Source organism: Filicampus tigris, chromosome 11 (genome assembly GCF_054856515.1).
Source record: "Filicampus tigris isolate MCC_2025a chromosome 11, RoL_Ftig_1.0, whole genome shotgun sequence".
In the NCBI taxonomy this organism is placed as follows: Eukaryota; Metazoa; Chordata; class Actinopteri; order Syngnathiformes; family Syngnathidae; genus Filicampus; species Filicampus tigris.
Genome location: NC_141227.1, coordinates 23,465,946 through 23,481,505, shown reverse-complemented (window position 1 = coordinate 23,481,505; position 15,560 = coordinate 23,465,946). Strand labels below are relative to the sequence as shown.

General features: G+C 43.1%; 1 protein-coding gene across 1 annotated transcript in view; it reads left to right on the top strand.

Moving 5' to 3' along the window:
* The window catches only part of srbd1 (S1 RNA binding domain 1), a 41,022-nt gene that overhangs the window by 895 nt on the left and 24,567 nt on the right, over nucleotides 1-15,560 (top strand). Inside the window, exons 2-13 of the mRNA XM_086046084.1 lie at nucleotides 500-725; nucleotides 792-1,007; nucleotides 1,343-1,509; nucleotides 2,397-2,514; nucleotides 2,624-2,762; nucleotides 3,090-3,186; nucleotides 3,287-3,470; nucleotides 11,183-11,286; nucleotides 11,435-11,542; nucleotides 11,615-11,772; nucleotides 12,401-12,491; nucleotides 12,599-12,706. Of these exons, the coding sequence (XP_085902210.1) occupies nucleotides 500-725; nucleotides 792-1,007; nucleotides 1,343-1,509; nucleotides 2,397-2,514; nucleotides 2,624-2,762; nucleotides 3,090-3,186; nucleotides 3,287-3,470; nucleotides 11,183-11,286; nucleotides 11,435-11,542; nucleotides 11,615-11,772; nucleotides 12,401-12,491; nucleotides 12,599-12,706 (1,716 nt within the window). The remainder of the gene's footprint in view (nucleotides 1-499; nucleotides 726-791; nucleotides 1,008-1,342; nucleotides 1,510-2,396; nucleotides 2,515-2,623; nucleotides 2,763-3,089; nucleotides 3,187-3,286; nucleotides 3,471-11,182; nucleotides 11,287-11,434; nucleotides 11,543-11,614; nucleotides 11,773-12,400; nucleotides 12,492-12,598; nucleotides 12,707-15,560) is intronic.

Below are 15,560 nucleotides of genomic sequence, written 5' to 3'. Positions count from 1 at the left end.
ATCCTGTCGGAAATGTTAGGCGGAAAGAAAATGATCCCGATCACGTTGTCCGTTTCTTAGTGGGAATTAAATTTACTTAATGCGTTTGTGAAAAAAAATCACAAGAGCCGTGTTGTTAGTGCAAGCAGTGCACATCAGGTGGGACGTGCTTAGAACTACGGAAGCCTATATGAAATCTAAAAGAAAAGAAATTGTCCCGCAAACTCAAACAAATTTGATTAAAATAGATCAATCGGCCAACAAGTTACCCCGTACAGGATCACTGTGCTGAGTAGTAATAGTTACAATGAAGAAGACTGGAGGCGATTTAAAATAATATTAAAAATTGTTGCATATTTGCCAGAGTTTTGTGCTAAGTTACCCTAATGGCCAGGCTTATGAGTTTTCTTCACCCGCTCTTTGTATGCTTGGTGTTCTGCACACAGTTTGTTCAACATAATGTCAAGTGTTGCGTAGCAGAGACATTACAGGAAATATTTTTTTTTCTTACCTCCAACAGTAACCACACTGACAATGAAGAAGACTGGAAGCCACCAGAGACAAAGCCAATCCCCAGTGTCCAAACTGCACCCAGAGTGCCTAAAAATGAAGCGACCAAGAGGGGCATAAAAGCACCTGAAGCTAAGCTAAAGAAACATAAGCCTAAAAGCAAAGCAAATGTACAGGCTGAAGATGCACAATCAGGATCGACAGAGGCTGGACCAGGCGTCAGAACAAAAGAGGAGGTGTGATTCAACTGAAAAGACATTGTTTTGTTCAGTTGCTCATTGTGAATCTGCTTTCCCATGCAGAGGATGTCATTTACCATCTCCAAATCAGATACCTGGGCCCAGGAAGGCCCGTCATTTGCCGGCCTGACCGCAAAGAAGGAAGAAGACGATGACGACTTCACCTTTGATGAGCCTGCACTGAAGAAGCAGAAGACAGGCTGCCAGTCGGCTCGCCAGTCCAAACAGCCGCAATCGGCGGTGAAAGGGGAACTCGATATGCACTGGGACCTGATTGAGGTATTTTGTCTCAGTGCTGTTTCTATTTTCAGAAATAGGCAAGAAAACACAAGATTTACTGTACTTGGTTGTTTAATTTCAGTTTGGGAAAATATAACTTTTTTCTTGAAAACTATTTGTACTTTTAGAATGATAACAACTGCCAATAATTGAAACAAATACTCAGCAGTAAAATTCATTGATTTTCGAAAGGAAAACTGATGAAATTACTGAAATGGCTCGTGTATACGCTCTTGAAACTCAATTTTACATCCCCTTTACATGTCCCCTTCATTGCTGATAGTAACATTTTGATGTGCACTCACACATCATGACATGTCCGTTTGTGCGCTCAGGTACTGTCCACGATGACGTGCGTGGAGCGTTGGGTGTGCTCCAACGTTGTCACGCTGCTGCGCGAGGACAACACGGTGCCCTTCATGGTGCGCTACCGCAAGGAGATGATCAATCACATGGACGCCGACGCCGTTCGCGATGTCCAGCTGGTGTACGAAGAGCTGTGGTGAGCTGCGTAAACCACGTCCTCCGAGGCTTTAGCATCCGCATGCCTCATTCGTCCATTTTCAGAATCTCTTCAGAAGAGCAACTTACAACTTGAACTAATGATATCCCTGATGGCATTAAACTAGTGTGGGTATTTCCGTGTGATAGAATAAATGTTCGTAGGTAGAACACATTATTGTTCTTACACCATGTTAAATTTAATTTGCTGCAGAATATGGCTTATCCATTATAAAATATGTATTACATACATATGTATGTATGTATCTATGTAATTTCATGATGTTGCCAATGTGTTGGAAATCAATCCAGCTAAATTTAATTGGAGCAACTTCACTGTTTCAAAACTCCTTGGCTGAGCCAATCACATATGTCGATGTAGGCTGCATATTTTATGTTTGGCTGTAGGTGGCGCCAACTAACCATCTTTGAGAGTAATATCATTTAGGGTGACAACACCAGCAATTGTCACTCAAAAATGTGCACACACATAAAGTATAATACACAAGTCAACAAAAAAGAAATGTGTACAAAAGCAGCATTGATGCATTATGATGCTTTTATTATTTCTTATTATCATCCCCGGGGGAAATTCAAGTTTTGAGGAATAATGCGTACATTCTAGAGGTTAGGCACATTTTGAGACTTTTTTAAAATTTATTTATTTTTACCCACAACAACTGCAGAAGACTTTAAATCTTACTATATGTACAATATCGTATAGGAGTAATAATGTGAAATGTTGTTGCAATGCATACAACTAGTTGCATAACATAATGTAGTCTAGCTACCGGTTGCTAGAGAGACAATGACAATTGAGAGCGAAATGTCTACTTTTCTTGTTCGAATATGGATCATTCATGCAACCTAATGTGTATCTTGTTGTAGTGCTTTGGCAAAGAAGACCCAGTCTGTGGTTAGCACCCTGAAAAAAGACGGCATTTTGACTACCGAACTTGAAAAAAGCCTGAGGAGCTGCCGGTCTACCGATGAACTGGATCATGTGGTCAGGATATCATTTCTATCATTACAATATCATTTCTAACTCAAATAGAATGTAAAAAAAAAAAAAAAAAAAAAAGCACACACACAGTCAAACTGTCTTGTTTTTGCAGTACACTCCTTACAAGAAAGGATGCAAGGTGACCAAAGTGCGCAAGGCCAAAGCGCTGGGCCTCGAGGCAGCTGCCATTGCACTGATTGAAGCGCCGCACACGCTGGATTTAAGGACATGGGTCAAACCCCAAATAGAAGGTGCGACATACACACACACACACCATGTAGAAATAACTCAGAAACGTGTATGGCACTGCAATTATGGTGTTTATTAATTGATAAATGAATCGCCTCTTTCACTTTTGAATTTTTGCAAGCTGCGTCCTAGTGAAATTGAATGTTTTTTAGGCATCTTGAATACAAACCAAAACTAAGTTGGGCCTAAGTAGTGCTCCTTTGAAATTTTTGAAAAATTTGTGTGACACCAGTTTCACTGACGGACACCAAACTTGGGGCACAAAAGTCTGTAAGAGCCATCGTCAAACTTGAACATGAAGTCACTTTTGTTTGTGTGTTTTGCATCAGGTCTCTCGTCTGTGGAAGAGGTGTCAACAGGCGTGCTCCATATTCTGGCCTACACCATCGCCAAAGACCCCGAAACGCTCACTTATGTGAAAACATTGTGAGAGCACATCCACACACACACACACACACACACACACACACACACAAAAGTAAGCCCTTTGTCTTCCCTCTTTTTAAATATGGCTCTGCACCTGTAGGTGTGAGAATGACGACGTGCACCTCCACTCGTCGATGACCAAGACTGCTCTCAAGGAGAAAGAAGAGAAGTCGGAGCCGGGCGACAAGAAGCTGGCGGCTCAGAAATTCAAAAAGCAGGATGTTGACAAGTTCCACCTCTATTTCGACTTCACCAGCACGGTCCGGCGGGTCCAGCCTCACCAGGTACGCCATAAAGTTGTCATTTTCACAATATATAGTAGTGCCTTGGGATACAAATTGAATATGCACTGTGACCACGCTCGTAACAGATGTATCCCAAATGATCTTTCCCCGTTGAAATGCCGTAAATCCTTACCGTCCCATTCCCATGGCCAAAAACCTTCATAATCTTGTACTTTTTGAAAACATCATTACATTGAATATGAAGACCGAAACAATTTGTGCATCAAGATTTAATGCTGCAATTCATTTCATTGTACTGCTCCTTCCTGTGTGCCCACCTTGGCCGCCTGAAGGAAGTAGAACAGTCACACAGACACAATCAAAGAAAAATATTACTTAATTCTACTACTTCTCTAAGTGACTCAGTAAGATGCTGTAATACGGCATTTTTTAGAGGATAAAGAATATATGCCTGTGAGCATTATATCAGTCTACATGTGTTTCTCTAGTGTGTGTATTCTGTTGCTTTTAAAATTGCGAATATTGACGCTAACTGTTAACATGTGAATGGTGTTTTGCATCGTTTGTTAGCATTAAGCTAAGCAGGGTATGTGCTTATTTTAAAGACACAGGGTCCAGTTCTTTGTTTGATGTTTAGTTTGAATTGAACTTCAACTGGGAGTGGAATGTACGGCGCACCCCCCAAAGTCAACAGAAACAAAAGTGGTAATGTTGCGGGAAAAATATGGTTCAAAAGTTGAAGGTCAAACCGTCGTCATTCTTGACCTCACGTGACACTTTTGAGCACATGGCTTGAAACATCATCTCACTGAGAATCTACAAGATTACCTCCACAGGTGTGCTTTTTGGTGGCGCTGCAAAGACAGAAAGTGTCTTAATTGCTAATTTAGGCTGAAACGGTCTCCAATTAAAACTATCGAGCTAACACTCTCAAGGCTTAAAGTATGTTTTTTTTTAGGTAACTCATTCACTGCCAGACATTTTCAGACCCACTTTTACCCTTTTTACCACATTTGAAAAAAAATATAAATAAATTTCAGGGATTGAATGGCTGGACTGTGAAAAGACAAATATGTCAATGGCAGTGAATGAGTTAATGACTTGTAGAGAATATTGCAAGCTCATTTTGGTTTGATGAAGTTGCTTTTGTGTAAAGTAATGAACAGTGTCAATCCAAATGAACTTTAAAGGCTCTGATTATCTCCCATGCGCGAGAAATGTTTTGACTTTTCCGTCACGTACACCCTTAGCAACACATGCCATCTGTTTGTGCCCCGTGCGTGCCGCTGACGAACACGAAGTCACGTCAGTCGCGGTTAGCCTTGTTACCCGCTCTGTCGCAACCGCCCCGCACCCCCACCATGCCCGCCACCCCCCAGTGACTGGTGGGTTACTCAGAGTTGGTCCCGGGCCTCATATGTCATCACGGCTCCCGTCAGCCGCTGCCGCCTCTGTGCCGCACCAACACTCTCTGGCAAGCGGGCTCTACCCTGCAGTCTTTAAATAACACACACACACACACACGCGCGCGCACGCGCACAACCAGCAAGTCCCCCTCGTTCTCTCCTCTTAACATATGTGACATGTCCCCCGTCGACATGCCATTGGATTAGAGCGCCTGACTGACAGGCGCTCTCTGGCCCTGACAGCTCTTGCTGCCCCGAGCAAAGGAAGCAGGGAAGGAGGGAGGGAAGGAAGGAAGGAAGGAAGAGAGCACAGATGGAGGAGTGTTCGTCATTTATCCCCCCTCAGCTCCTCTTCTCTCTCAGCCACTTAATTCGATGACTCGCTTTTGTCACAGAGCGTTAATCCACAGTGACCCTGATAGCTGTCGGACTGCGGCTAAAATGAACCTTTTCTTGCCATCAAGTCGGCGGGGGTGGTGAGCGCAGAGCAGGTGGGAGACGGGGGGGGGGGGGGGCGCGCGCATGTGTGTGTGTTAGAGTGCACGCTCGCCGGTTTTCTTTATCACATTTTGGTGCAAGTCCTCCGCCTCCACCCTGTTGGAGGGAAAGATTGGGCTGAAACAGATATTGTACAATATTAGAGTTGCTCCTGTAATAAGTATTTACTAGTTGATTGAGATATTTGCAAAATATTGCATGTGCATTTCCATATATTAAGGAGTACTTTTATCAACCTTTTCTCTGATCCGTTTTGCATTTACGTCTCGAATGTGACTTGCAGCGGTACCTTGACTTAGGACTTGAATCTGTTGTATGACTGAACTCACATGGCTCTATTTCCTTGAATCTTGCATGAATTGTCCCCATTGAAATGAATTGAAATGCCCAAATTCCCTTCTAGTCCCCCAAAATGCCCCAATTTTTTCTTACCTTTTTAAATGAGAAAAATATTGTTTAAAACACTGGTCTCAAGTCCCCAGATTGCCCTTGGGCTATTTGGAACCGGGTCGCATAAACCAAGAGAAAAAAAGTCCTGATTTTTTGGGGTAACTGTGCACAAATCGGCATTGCCACATTAAGTTTCCGATCGGGAATATAGATTAGCAACACCACCTCACAAAAAGTTGTAACTGCTCAGGAATTGTGTCATAACATTGGGGTAAAAAGCTGTAATCTTACAAGAATAAGCTTTTGGGGAAAAAAAGGCAATAATACGACTATAGATTTGTAAATTTGTGAGAAAAGTCAGAACTTTGTGAAAAAAGACTAGTATTATGACAGTAAAATCAGAATTTTGGGGGAAAAAACATTACAAAAATGTGAGAAGAAAGTTTGGTCGTTTTATACCAATAAAGTTGTAATTTCACTAGAATAAATTCCTATCAAAAACATCAAGATGATGATGAAGAGTTAATGTGATCACACTGACGTTTGTTTTTGACATTGACACATTCAAATGACATTTTCTCCCCTAATCATACACAAACATGCAAATTTTTTTTCTTTGTTGTAGAGGCATTTAAAGTACTTCCTGATCACTCCTCAGTCTAGATCAGACATGTCCAGCTCCAGTCCTCAAGGGCCGCTTTCCTGCCTGTTTTCCATCTGTCGCTGCTGCAACACACCTGATTCAAATGATCAGCTCATCAACAAGCTCTGAAGAAGCTTGATCATGATCTTTTGAAGCAGGTGTGTTTCAGCAGGGATAGGTGGAAAACAGGCAGGAGACCGGCCCTTCAGGACCGAGTTTGGACACCCCTGGTCTATCTAGATGAACTATAGCCATTAGCCAACACCAGTGACTCCCACTTGAAGACTGATTGAACAGTTTGATAATTGAATCAATATCAATCTGTTGAGAACTCCCACAACCAGCCCGCGCGTCTTGACGCATAATTCTTTTGACGCACGTCGAGACGCCGAGCTGGGATTCGGCGGTAATGCCTTCAGATTTGATTTTAAGGCCTTCTTGTGAGGAGTGCGCATTTAGCTCATAGCTATAAGCAGCCGGCGTACGCCAGGACGGATTTGCGGGCCGCGATGCCACTTGCTCTGCGATCAATCGGCAGCTAAGCGCAGCGGTCAGGGGCTCGCCTGCAGAGGGCTCGGCATAAATGGAGCTGCTTCATCAATTAAACACTCCGCTTTGATGGACAGGTGGAGCAAGTTTGTTTTGCTCTGCCTTTCACATATACGAGCAGCACTTAAGCTTGCACAAGTGCAACCAACGAGTCTCGCTTTGATTCTCAAATTGTCTTTCTGTTTGTTAGCCTATAACTTTAATTTAGCCGTTTAGGAACAAAAATGTTTTGCGTTCTGGCCTTTTCTGTCCATTTCCAATAGATTTGTAGCAGATTTTTTTTTTCTTGGACATGCTAACACACAACGTAAGACAAAGATAATGACATTCAAACATCCCCCCCAAAATAAAAAAACAAAACAACTGGCTGCTTTTTGCCAATTTTTCTCTCTGTACTTTAGTATTTAGTATCTTTATTGTTGTAAGCATTAAGGGAAAATATCAAATATATTTTATAATTAATCGGCTGATTCATTGGTTATTTAAATTATGTTCTGTCAAATATTGGAATCTGTATTGGCCTAAAAAAAAAAAATCACATCAGTCGTGCCCTAATTTCCAACCTTACCTTAATTTGAAGAAAATCTATGAGTTGAAGGGAACCTTCTTGGTTGCTTTGACATGAAATTGCTCAATATGGACTTTTAAAGTATATGTACGTGCAATACACTACATACTAAATTCTGCTCTTTTTGAAAAAAAATAAAAATAAAATGTATTTATTTATTTTTTGGGAGGGCCTTTATGTCAAGTCAAAGGTCGTCCGCGCTTGTTTGTTTTTATGGTGAAGCATGAGCGTTAGAGGGACAGTCAGTGTGCGGGTGCCATGTTTGTGTCAAGATGAGTGGGGCCTCGATGGGGCCGCGTTCCCTCATGATGACTGATCCGCTCTTGTGCTTGCAGAGTCAGTGCTTATCCAGAATCTAAAAAATATCAATTGACTGGAGTTTACATTGAAAATTTACCGTGTATCATGAATATAATTACTCCGATTTTTTTTCAGACCTCCTGCATTTGAAAGACTCTTTTTTTTTTTTGTCTTTCCTTTAATGCATTTTTTAAAATTAAATATTTCAGTATTTAAAATTCATTCGTACTGCACGAATCGATAGCGCTTTTCTGAGAAAAGTTGTAACGTAGTGAGAACACACACTTTGACTTTATTGACCTTCAATGCCTGATAAACTGAATGCATGAGCTTTTGGAAACAGCCTCGTGTCCCAGTTGTGTCATCCAGGTCAGTGTGTGTGTTTGCATGGTGTGGATGGATGTGTTGATGACAGTATTCCTCTAAAGAAAGATGGAGAGAGACAAGGAGACAGATAGCGAGAGGACAGCGGTTGGCCGGCTGCCCTGCCCCGCGGGGGCTTTCTGCCGCTGTCGGACGGGTGATGACGACGCTCTGTCTGTGTGCTCTCGTCAGGCGTTGGCCGCTACCTCGCTACCTGTCACTCTGGGCCCGACTTAATGCGCAAACGCACACTTCTCGCTCTGTCTCGCATCACCCTTCCTCTCGGATCACCCGCAGTCTGCGGCTAGTGACCCAAGCCGGGGAGAAAGTGAGGAACATGTAGGCTCGACTATGACGTCTGGCCTCGTATTGTTGTGAGACATTTGGGCCACCCACTTGTGTTTTCTGTGGACTCTTTTGGGGAAGATACATTCAATTCAGTACATATCAGTTCAGTTAGATTGAATTTATAAAGCGCCAAATCACATTAGAGGTTATATCAAGGCATTTTACATCGGGAGCTGGTAAAGGGGATGTCAACCAAAAGTTTTTTTTTTTTTTTTTTTTTAACAAGAAAATGGTCTATGCAGCCCCACTAGTTTAAACACAGCATTACGATTAATATTGCGTTTGTGGAATGAGTTAAGCAATAAAATCCATCTCAGGGGACGGCCATTTTGCCACTTTCTGTCAACTGGAAATGACATCACAGCTGCTCAGGTCAGAACCAATCAAGGCTCAACTTCAGAAAACAGGTGGGCCGTGATTGGTCTGAGCCCTGAGCAACTGTGATGTGATTTTCAGTCGAAAGTGGCAAAATGGCTGCCCCCTGAGATGGCAAAAACGGGTGGATTTTGCTTCTTTTTTTTTTCCCCCAATTGTTTTTATTTTACAAAAAGAAAATGCAGCCCCACTAGTCTAAACATGGAATTCTGATTAACATTGCTGTTGTGGAATATGACTCAAGCAGTAAAATCCACCCATTTTTGACTTGCTGTCGACTGAAAATGACATCATAGTTACTCAGGGCTCAGGTAACAACCATTCATGTCTCAGCTTCAGAAAACAGGTGAGCCGTGATTGGTCGTTACCTGAGCCCTGAGCAACCGTGATGTCATTTTCAGTCGACAGAAGTGACAAAGTGGCCACCCCCTGAGATGGCAAAAACGGGTGGATTTTGCTTCTTAACTCGTATTCCACAAATGCAATATTAATCAGAATGCCATATTTAGATTAGTGAAGGTGCATAGAACATATTGTTGAACATTAGAGACCTCCTGCAGACGGCAGGTTTCGCAAGCCATCAGGGTGCCACCACATCCCATCTGCAGGTGGACCACAGCAGGCATTGAATTGTGTAAGCAAGGACTAGGTACCGGAGGCCAAGAAAACTCCACCTACAAACAAATCCAAGACTCAAGTGTGAGGCGGCTATCTGTTCGTCAAAGTGTAAAGTCTGTCAAATTGGGGAGTAAGCAGTAATTACATTTGCTGTGTCACTCCTAGGTCGTCTGGCTCACCAAAATCACAGTTCAGTACACATTGGATTTCATTAAGGGCCCCGTGTGGTCAATCAAAGGAGTCAGTCAGGCAAACATACTAGTTTGGCAATGTTTTGGGTGACTAAATATGTCCGTTTTCCAGATTCTTTAAAATGACGGTGCGCAGATTTAGCCTGGGCTATGTTCGTTTAACTACTTTAACCTCTCGGGCTTTTGCAGATGTTGGGCGTCTGTCGGGAGATGTGCGATTTGACGAATATCACTTGAGAAATGTCATCGCAGTCAGGGAGGCCGCCTGCAGCGGCAACATGCCATCCGGGGAGAAATCTAAATTTCACCCTAATTCGAGCAAGCTCGCCCCTGACATGCCATTAGCTGTGTTTTTCATGTTGCCGTTGTCGCTTTTGTGCGAGGGTGCCGCTGAGCTCTAATGGTTGTGGCACGGCGCGTGCGTGCGTGGGTGGCGGGGGCAGGCCTGGCGGTCCTCGCCGCTGACGGTGGCACAGTGGTGGCATTTGTCAGCTCGCTTTTTCCACTTGGGCTCCAGATTGACGTCTCGTTTCTCGTGCCTCACGCCGCGGAGGGCTAAAGGGTCCCCGCTGAAAAGGTCAGACACTTACTACTGTTTGCTTAACAGCATGTAACAGTTCCTCTGAAGGGGGAGGCGATGGTGGGGGCAAAACACAGCACAACAGGCCTGGCCACCGGACACACTCGGAGGCTCGTCACTCAATTGTGCGTGTGGAGAGTAGGAAGTGTTTTAAGTTTTTGTATTCTGTGGCTGTATTCAAATTTGTTTGTCATCATTTCATTACCTCAGCCATGGAGTGGATGCGACCCTTTTCTGGAATAAAAATGAGGATCACACCTTCTCTAATAGTCATTCTCATGCAAGACAACATATCATTGAAGTTTGAGCTACTGTGGGTATCAGGGCAAAGCAGTTTCATTCTTACACATTTCATACACAGGGCAACTCAATGTGCTTCACACAAGCAAAGGCAACAGCTACAAGCATTAAACAGACACAACAGTTAACATTCAAAAGCCAAACAGAAAAGTAGCTAGCAAAATTACATTTAAAACACATTCGCAGAAAACCTTTAGCGGGGGAAACAACTGATGGTGTGGCCACCATCCTCCCCTGACCTCTACCCTATTGAGAATCTTCCTTCCTCCTTATAAGAAAGATGACGGATGGCAGAGTACTCCCAAACGTCTCTGAAACGACTGAAAAGTTTATTGATATCATTGTGTCTTTGTGTCAAGCCCATATAATTCATTTAACAATAATGACGTAATTAAATAATAATCAGTATTTCGAAAGCTGTATTTTGACTAATTTTGCTATGTATTTTTTTGATGGTGTTCTCCCCCAATAAAATCCCCTTACCTTTTGGCTCTTCACAACCGATATAAATTATCCACGCTACCTAAATAAGAGAAATGAAGCGCACCATTGCATTGTTTCCTCTACCTTCCCACCACAGAGTATATTGCATTAACCACATCTTCTTTGATGTGCTGCGCAGACGTTGGCCATCAACCGAGGGGAGACTCTCAAGATTTTGACAGTGAAGGTGAACATCCCCGACAGGGTCAAGAAGAACTTCTTGTGGTGGTGCATCAACAACAGGTCACAGCTTATACACAGACTAGCGCGTGCGCACGCTCACACACACACACACACGCACACGCACACGCACACACACACACCCCCCCACACACACACACACACACGCACTACAGTGTGTTTGATAAACAAAACCTTTTTTCCAATGCAGGTGGAAACCAAAGACGTACGCTCGGGAAGAGCTTCAAGAGCTCATCAAGGATTCAGTAGAGGACTCTTACAAAAGGCTCATTGTGCCTTTTCTCACCAGATCGTACAGGTTTGCCAAACTCACTTCACTTCAGCCTCACCCTCAATTTCCAGCCTCATTTCCCCGTCTGTCTGTTTTTAGAACGAACCTGACCAAAACAGCCGAGAAGGAATCGGTCGCCATGTTTGTGCGGAACCTCCGCCAGCGCTTGTTGGTGTGTCCAGTCCGGGGCTGCGCCATGATGGGGGTGGACCCCGGCTTCAGACACGGCTGCAAGCTGGCAATGCTCTCCCCAACTGGTGAGAGAACATGATGCGATGTGGACCCTCGTGAAAAAAAAATGACGATGAAGTTGGCCACTCACACCTGCACGACAAGCAAATGAGAAATGGAAAAATTGTAAGCTTTTTTTCATGTGTCGTCATATGATAGACACATTCAGCCAATTTCTGATCAATTTCGGCAAATATTTTTCCAACTTGACAAATCCTCAAAATGATGATCAAACTTTGACGTTATACCTCACCCACTTTAAATGGCATGGGCAAAGAAGCTTGACAAAGTGCTAAGCGTTGAAAAATAAGCCTCACCATTAATGCATGCTTGGTACTCTAACTGCAATTTTCTTTGTGTGTGTCGGTGAAAAATAAATGCCTTCGACTAAAAGCTTGATCCCATCTAACTCATTTTTTTTGTCAGTGGAAATTAAATTCCTCCTTGGTGCTCTGTCATTTATTTGGTCTGCAAAAAATAAATGCCTCGCCCGTAAATGCTTGGTGCTCTCTGACGAGTAAAAGGACATACATTGGCAAATGACACGTGCATGTGGATGAACGCGCTGTGATGGGCAAGTGTTGTTTCACCGAGAGCAAACGTGCCTAGCTTTGTCTGCTGGCTCACGCTCGTTTCAATCTCTTCTGCTCCCAGGTCAAATCCTCCACACTGATGTCGTCTACCTGCACGGCTGCCGCAATGATAGAGAAGCGGAAAAACTGCGACGCCTTATGATCAAATACAGGTACTGCCACAGCTTCCACTCGCTCCAGATTTGCTTGTATGCTCTTCGTACTTATTGACTTGTGTAGGTTGCTCACTGTCCCTCTCCCGTCCGCTTGTCCACACTAGCTGCAACAGGGTCGTCATCGGCAACGGGACGGCATGCCGGGAGACCGAGGCCTTCTTCGCTGACCTCATCGCCAAGTGCTACTTTCACCCGCTGGACGTGTCCTTCTGGTAAGATGGCACCTCCAGGTGCCACAAATGGAGTTCAGTCAGCCGTAAGGCTGAAAAGTGTCAGCTGCTTTGAGGTTTTTCCGCCACGTTTGGATGCAGAAGGAGCAGTGATTGCACAGTGCATGTTCTGCTGATGCTCGCATCTTTTATCGTTTAAACGTCCCTCAGGTACACCACAGGGGGTACATTTAATCAAAACCATTTCTAATACCTTCTTCTCAAATAACTTCATATCGCCGATGGAAACACGTTTTCCCTTTCATTGGAAGCTTCAATCTAATTGTGATCGAGCCATGCATAACAAGGACCGGGACCTCAATTTTACAAAGTCACGGCAAACACCTACAAAGTAGAGCTGCATCAAACATTGTCTTTACTCTAATAATAGCCATAATAATAATGATGCTGAGCTTCAGGGAAGTATTCATTTAACAATAATGATGTTGAGATGCACCGCATTCAACTTTTGTAGTTTTGTAGTTTGGTTTCAAATATCTTTTTCAGTTGATCGTGTCGTCGTTGTCCTGTGAAAACATTCAAGTTTTCATTTTTCTTATTTTTGCGTGAATTGGGTTTCCGCGTTACAGACATCATATTAACGAGAACACTTTTTGAATGAGTTCCTTGCGCATTATTGAAGATGATGTTTGTACAAATTAGGGGCTCCCCTCTAGTTGATGCCTCCCTCCATTTGACATTGTTGAAATGGTACAGTAAAGTTCATTATCTTATACATGAACGAGTGAATATATTCTTAATCCTTCAAAGTGTGATGCAGTGCAGATTGTATAACTGCCAAACCTAAACACACCTCTGCTCTCTGACATTGTCAATCAAAAATGTATCTAATGGTGTGGGTGTTGAGTCATTATTAAAATGAAATGTTCAAATGTGGCCAGGGACGGTTGAGTGAGCAGAAGGATGAGGAATGTAGGAAAAACAAAAGATGGAGGTGAAAGAGAGAAAGGGGCGGAGGTGCACAGGCAAATAGGAATGCGTCCCCCCCTCCCATAGTGAGTATTGTCTATTAAAGCCATCTGGACTTTGTTTCACTTTGGGCCAATTAAGGGGACGCTTTGCGGTGCACGTTGTGTCTGTAACCGGGCCCGGTCCACACTTGGGCGTACAACACGGCAGGAGCTCGCTCCAAGCATAACAAGTCAGCGGCCTCGCCGCGCTCGCCGCGGCTCTGTTTGTTGACTCGAGGCGAACGTCGGCACCGCAGCCGAGAACCACGTAAGCGGGAATGCGGATCATCCCGAGTTCAGCGCCGGCAACACCTTTGCTCTAATAGCCCACGTTTTCATCTTCTTTTAAAGATGGCTTTTCTTTCTGTTTTCAAGAGCAGACCTGGTGAAAGCGAGGTGTTATTACATTAACGGGATTGTTTTTATTAAGGGGATTTGTCGGTCGGGTCGCTCTAGATATAATGTCTCTCCTTGTTCATTCGTTTAGTGGAGCTATTTAGGCCTTAAAAGCCCTTGAAAGACATTTCGAACAATTTTCTGATGTGGTTCCGGCTTTATTATAGAGACGACCCCATCTTAAGAAAAAATTGTTTTACATCACTTATAAAACCTCTGCAAGTTTATAAGCACGTTCATTAAATCTTGCTTTTAATAATCCAAAAATCCTCTCCTGAAGTACACAAGAAAGAAATAAAGAATTCAAATTCAAACAATTAAAAAATGTCCATCTATTCACATGATAATCACAATTGATGGACTTGTGGCTTTTAGTTGGTGAGTCAAAGCACAATTGTTGTCTTGATATCGACAATAGTTGAAGTATACCACTGAAGGACTTTGATCTCCGTGCAAATTACAATGGACCTCGTTTCACCAGCAAATGGCTTTACCGCAAGACCTTCAAACAAATATTGCTTAGCTCCACAAACTATGCTACAGTTTGCGAGCAGTCACAGCATCTCTGTTTATAAAACAAACAAAAAGCTTGTATTTCCCAACTATTTTTGTTTGAATTCGTTCTTAATAGATTACTTGAATTCAATACATTTACTTCATAAACAGTAACACGACTGTTTCTGATATACATAATATTGATTTTTATCATAAAAGCTAATAACTTTATAATAGAGTAGGCTATATTTTTTACAAGTATTTTGATATGTAACCACTGTACATCTAATATTTATACGAATTAGTAATTCATATATACCATATTTTTGGGACGACAAGCGCTCCGGAGTCGACAAAAAAAAAGTACATAGAGAAGATGGAAAAAAAAAATATCTACAAGTCGCTTCAGAATATAAGTTGCATTTTGGATGGAATTTATTTCACAAAATCTGAGACCAAGAACAGTAGAGCTCGGACTTGCACCCCAAATCCCCGTTCTCTAATCGTGGGTGCGTTTGCGTGCGTTTGTGTGAAGCACAGAAAGTACATAGTAAAATCATTTTGTGGACTCATAAGAGACTTTGGTGTGATTAAGGCTCTTTGGCCTTTGGTCCTGATAGTGTACATGTACCGTATCCCATACTGTACTCTATTCCATGTAGTATTTAGTAATGTTAACACCAACATGTGCCAGTATCCTTCATTTAAGAGCGCCCAAATATATCCAGCTGCTTGGCCTGCCACTTTGGACAACAAACAGTTCCTCAATGGAGGACGATGATTGGGGCCCACGGCTCCTCTGCGCTAACTACCGCGGTCGTCCTCCCCTGCTGGCTGACCGGCGGCCGACCCCGACCGTCCTCATCACAACGCCGACGAACATGATGTCAACCACACACGCGAGTTATCTGTGTATGGATGTAAGATGAGCAGCATGACGTCTTGCCTATTGCCACGACTGCCTTCATTAGAATTAAGTCACCCATTTTCGGGAA